Genomic DNA, 5,532 nt, shown 5'->3' with positions numbered 1-5,532 from the left:
CCCCGGGGTCTCCAGTGGCAGCAGCCACAGCAAGTGAGGGCGGCATGTCTGACCGAGGGCCATACAACTGACCAGTGGGCAGGGGACTGGAGTAGCCTCACCAATGCAGAAGAATGAAATCAGAGATTGGGAAAGGGCCAGCCCACGCCCGGGGTACCCCTGGCACGTCTTCTCAGGGGTTCCCACACCCCATGATGCCAAACTGTCTGTCCCCATCACAGGGACGGGGACAGGGGGACCCATCACAGGGGGACCTCCCAGAGCAGGGACACTGCCCGGGCGCAGGAGTCAGGGGGGTGCCCCCACCCTCGGCAACGGGTGAGCCCAGGCGGTGCCTTGGTCGCCCCCATGGGAGGACCCAACAGGCGGATGCAGGACGGCGCCTGCCACAGGCGGCGCTCACTTGCTGCTGTGCTGGCCCGTCCGGTGCAGGAACGCGTTCAGGGTGGCCCTGAGGTCCTCGCTTATCTTCTCCTGCGGAGGGAATGCGGGGCGTCAGGCAGCAGGGGCCGCCCAGGTGGAGGGAGGCACCCCTGGCCCAGGAGCCCGGAGTCTCTAGGAATCCAAGCTCGACTTCAAGAAGATTCTAAGAAATGCCGGACGCAGCTTCTGCTTCTCAGAGCCCAGCACAGCAGCACGGCTGAGAGGCCGCGGCTGGACCAGGCACCGCCCTCCCGGAGCGCAGACTCGCCCGGCGCCTCGCTCGGCCCAGGCCGCGGGCCCACGGGCCAGAGGCTCCCGGACACTCACGGTGGCTCGCTTCCTGAGGAAGGCGTCCGCTTCGTCCACGAAGAGGAGGAGGCTGCGAAGGGAGAGGCCGGTGAGGGCGGAGGGCCGCTCGGGGCGACCATCTCAGACTCCCGTCGGAACCCCAACATGCGAGCCCTGCAGCCTCTGGGACCCCAGGCCTCGCCCTTGTCAGGGGTGCCAAGTGCCGGCGTCGGATAGGAGGCAGGGCTGGAACACACGGAGCGCCCTTACTCGGCACGACCTTAAACGCCCGCTGGCAGCCCCCATCCTAAACGTTTAGGACGCCGGCAGTGGCACTGGGTGACTTTCTCCCTCAGACTCCACCCCGCCCGGGACAGGCGGCGACACCGACCCCTCCCAGCAGGAGCCGGCGCTGGAGCGCGTGCGCACTGGGTACCTCTCGGAGGCTCACCCTCGCCGGCTGGTGCTGGCCCAGTCGAAGACCTTGTGCACAGCGGTCACGCCGTCTCGCCCCATGGGGGCCACGTCCCCGCCGGTCATGATGGCATAGTCCATACCCGAGTGCAGCGCCAGTTTCTGGCGGGAAGGCGGAGATGGTTGGTGGGCTGGGGGCGGGGCGGCGGCGGGCTGGGGGCGGGGCCCCAGTTTTCTCTCCCTTGGAAGCGGTGCACCTCCGCGGACAGACGCTGGGGGCTGCTGAGCGTAGGGACCCGGCCCTCGAGACGAGCTGAGGGGGGCTTCTCTGACCCAGGCAGGTGCGGCCCCGCGGGACCGGCCTCTCACCTTGGCAAACAGCGTCTTGCCCGTCCCGGGCGGCCCGTACATGAGGATGTTCCTGTACAGGCTGCGGTTCTTCTTGGTGTTCCTTGTCGCAATGGCGATGTCCCGCACACGCGCCTCCAGGCTGGGCTGCCAGGGGACACGGTGGCTCGGTTTGGAGGATGTGTGGCTGCCCAGTCCGGCCCTCCAGACCACCTGGGCGAGCTTTATCCAAGCTGGGCCCGAAGGCGCCCCACCCGCACCCCGGCCCAGCCCTACGGCCCACTTACACTGAGGACAACACCCTCCAGGGCGTCCTGAGGCTTGCTGAGCAGCCGCCTGCTGACCTGCGGGGATGGACGGTGGAGGTGATCCACGCAGCCCACAGTCCAGCCCCAGAGCAATGCAACAGCGGCCTGCCACAGTGGCCTGCCACCGAGCTCACACCCCAGGACACGTGTGACCGGCCCTGCTTTAGAAGGCTGGCAGATGGGGCCACCTGCGCTGCTGGGCACCTACTTCCAGGTTCTTCGATCTCTTTTCTCAGTCACCCCCAGCCCACGGCCAGCAGGTCCAGTGCAGCCCGTGGATGAACACACTGGGGGCAGGAAGCCCAGCTTCCTGTGGGCACAGCTGACACCTACTTCCAGCAGCTTCTCTTACAGGAAAGGGCACACAAGGGCAAACCCCCGGGAGTTTATAAACACCCCAAAGTCAACCCAGGGGGACAGTCATGTCAACAGACCCATTGGTGACTGAGCAGCTGGGATGAAGCCACCCCCACCCCCACGGTGCAGACGGGGACAGGACCCCAGAGGCAGCATCAACGAAGAAAGAGCCAAAAACGAATCTACCATGCAGAAGGAAAAGGACAGCGTTTGAGTCAAACAAAGACGGAAGGGGGACACACTAGCAGCCTGGCTGATACGCCAGAAAGAATGGGTGCGCAGGAACTCGAGTGAGGACCCCGTCCCTCAGCCACGGCCCACGGCGGTTACCTGCAGGGGGTGCCACAGAGCCTCCAGCACCGAGATCCGCGAGGTCTCCCTCACCAGGGACGGCCTCCCCAGCCGGGCCTCGATGTACCGCCCTGCGACCGATGTGGCGTTCTTCGCAGAATAGACCCCGACAGCCAGCAGCGTCAGCCCGGCTACCTGGAGCAGGGCAGAAAGAAGGCGAGTGACGCCCACTCCCACCACGCCATTCATCCAACACTGAGCCCGCACCACCTCATCCATCCTGTGCCAAGTGCTGGCAAAGGTCACACAGGAGTCTCCAACACCAAATCCCATGCCCGTCGGCGCTCAGTTACACGTGACTGCAGAAAGCAATATACCAGAAAGCTCATCCCAAACGCGTTTTCTCAGAAAGCTACTGGAGGATGTGCTCCAGAAGGACTGGAGAGCTGTCAGGTGACAGCAGCACCATCTGTGAAGAGCAGACCGACCCCCAGGCTGATGGAGGACAAACCCAGCACCAGGTAGGAGCTCAGTCACCAGATACTTGACCAGGAACAGCCATCAGAGGTTCTCAGAACCTAGACCAACACCTGAAAATGGATCTAAAATCTATTCCCTACAAAATAAACAGCCTGGCCACCGCAGGGGGGAGGACGAGTCTTAGGCCACGTGAGCCAGGTTCTTCGATGGGACAGCAAGATGAGAAACTCCAGTTCCAGTGACTTCCATGTCGTCCTTCCTTCTCAACCGCCCCTCCATGGGTCTGTCCAGCTTGGAAGATAAACGCTCAAGTGACGATGGCTTATCACATGGGAAGAACCACTTTCCTGACTCCCAGGAGAGAGCTGTCAGCAGGCGGGCCAGGCCCCCCAGCCCATGATGCCACCTCTATAGGACGGAAACTCCGTAATGAAGAAGTCGGGAGAGACTGAACTGCCACACACGCAGATGTCGTCCACATCCTCACGCGAGCAAGCTGCCGAGGTGCCTCTGGGACGGCTCGCGAGGTCTGGGGTACACAGCACGGAGACCACAGAGGAAGAGTCGGGGTGCCCTAATGCACGCGAGAATACCCCGGGGAAACAACTACTGAAGCGGACAGCGGGCGGGTGACAAGCGTGTGGTCAGAGGAAGTGCTGTGGCACCGAAGGCAGGGAGAGGGAGCGTGCGGGCTCCAGGACACCGGGCCGCTGGGCGCACTGACACCCGAGTGGGCAGAGCCTAGACACAGGACAGCTCCCTGCGCGCTCAGCCCCTCAGCTGGGCTTCTCTTCTCTGGCCCTGTGTCCAATTTCCCAAGATGACGGAATGCGAAACTGTAGCCCCCTCGCAGGGCCCCCTGCCGCCCTTCGGCCGACATGGCATTTCGGCACTGAGTGTCCAGGCCTCCAGACCCAGGGGCTCCGCCACAGCCGGTGTTCATAGGCGACGGAGCGTGAAGCCAACGCTTTGCCTGCAAACGTACTCTGCCCGGGACAAACCGTGCAGGGAGTCGTGGCAGTGGTGCTCACCGTGGCGGTCACTTTGTCCCAGTCTGTCACAAAGGCACGGAATCCTTCACCAAACAAGGTGCCAGCCGTCCTGCAGGGGAAGCGGTGACATGACCAGGAGGGAACCGGGCCTGTGCACGTGGCTGGAGAAAGGGCGCAGGCTCCGACAGGCCAGACCTGAAGGTGGCACCGGGAGGACCAGCTGAGGCGGCTGCCCCCACTGCGGACCTATCGAGGGCCGCCCAGTGCGGGAGAAGGGGCCGGGGGCATCATGCCACCCGGGGCTCCGCTGAGGGCCCGCCAGGTCATGGCCTCACCGGATGGACTCCAGGATGGTCTGGCGGTGCTCAGCAGCCTTCAGGCGGATCTGCTCGCGGATGATGTCTGCATTCTCGCGCTCGGCCTTGGCCCGGGCACGCGCCTCGGCCTCCACCCGCAGCATCTCGTTCTTGTGCCGCAGCTCCATCTCTCGCTCCACGGTGGCTTTCCCAGAAGAGAGGGACACAGTACTAAGTGTGAGACCCCGGGCTGCCGGCCCTCTGCTTGCTGGGCCCACCCCTGTGGCTGGTTCCCGACACAGGAGCCTGGAGTTCAGACCCTGAGACCCAGGCACCCCATCTCCCAGGAGTAGCTCACGCAAAACCTGGGGGTGCCCAGGACAGGGCAGTGCGCCCCAGAACGAAGAGCCCCAGCTCGGGTCTAAGGAAGTGCGGCACACAGAGTAGCGCCTACCCACCTGCTCGCCCAGCCGCTGGCCTCTCACGAGCCACGACCTCCTAGGCCCCCGAGACCCCTACCTCGCCTCATGGCCTCCTGCTTCTGCACAGACTCCTCCTGCTTCCGTAAATTCTCCTCGTTGAGAAGTTGCTGAGAAGAAGCAGCAGGAGAAAGGGAGGCCGTCACAGTGACGAACCAGCCAACATCGATCGGCCAAGAGTCGGCTGCTCCGGCCCTGGGAAGCGACCACCACCCCAGGCTCTGGCCTTCTCGGGACAGTTGGCGGGGGCCCTGCACACCCCACAGCCTGAGGCAGGCGGGTCTGGACCCGGCTGGGGACATACACGCTCAGAGGGGCCGGGTCAGACGCCCCCCACCCCCAGCACAGCCCGGAGCTGTCACGGTTGTCCACAAAACACTTGATTTTACCCGTTCGATTTAAAAGCTATAACACCCGTGACAGGCAGAAACATCTGACCCTCCCCATAAACCTGTCACAACCAGGTCCCCAGTCAGGTCCCAGCTGGGAGCACCCGAAGGGCGGTGGCGGCCTGCCTCTGCCGCACAGCACCGCGGGCCAGGGCCAGGAGGCGCATGCTCTCGGTGTCCGAGTGAAGCTCCCCCGGCACCCAGCACTTACTGCTGGGGAGACGGCCCACCCCGCCTTGACGACATGCGGCTCTTGGGGGTCGTGGCAGCGGCCCTGGCGGGCAGGTGTGCCAAGCTCACCTGCTGCTTCAGCTGGTCCTCGTAGCGCTGCCGGGCCAGCTTGTCCTGGTACTGGGCCCTCTAGGAGAGGGAGGGGGCCGCGTGAGCTCCGCTGCGCTGCAGAAGCCGGTGGGCGGGGACACCGCCGCCTGGCCCTCCACCCGGCTGGGCGCTGGGGTCTCTGACGG

The 5,532-nt window shown here is 64.6% G+C and overlaps 1 protein-coding gene across 2 annotated transcripts in view; it reads right to left on the bottom strand.

Moving 5' to 3' along the window:
* Positions 1-5,532, bottom strand: part of LOC102882255 (ATPase family AAA domain-containing protein 3) — a 16,904-nt gene that overhangs the window by 7,769 nt on the left and 3,603 nt on the right. For both annotated transcript variants that reach the window (XM_006903904.3, XM_025046947.1), the window contains exons 4-13: positions 5,366-5,425; positions 4,717-4,786; positions 4,237-4,402; positions 3,941-4,010; positions 2,469-2,624; positions 1,761-1,817; positions 1,495-1,620; positions 1,163-1,287; positions 751-802; positions 404-474 (exon numbers count right to left, since the gene is read on the bottom strand). In XM_006903904.3, coding sequence (XP_006903966.1) covers positions 404-474; positions 751-802; positions 1,163-1,287; positions 1,495-1,620; positions 1,761-1,817; positions 2,469-2,624; positions 3,941-4,010; positions 4,237-4,402; positions 4,717-4,786; positions 5,366-5,425 — 953 coding nt within the window. The remainder of the gene's footprint in view (positions 1-403; positions 475-750; positions 803-1,162; positions 1,288-1,494; positions 1,621-1,760; positions 1,818-2,468; positions 2,625-3,940; positions 4,011-4,236; positions 4,403-4,716; positions 4,787-5,365; positions 5,426-5,532) is intronic.

The sequence above is a fragment of the Pteropus alecto genome, unplaced genomic scaffold, assembly GCF_000325575.1.
Source record: "Pteropus alecto unplaced genomic scaffold, ASM32557v1 scaffold700, whole genome shotgun sequence".
In the NCBI taxonomy this organism is placed as follows: domain Eukaryota; kingdom Metazoa; phylum Chordata; class Mammalia; order Chiroptera; family Pteropodidae; genus Pteropus; species Pteropus alecto.
This window is presented reverse-complemented; position numbering and strand designations above follow the sequence as displayed.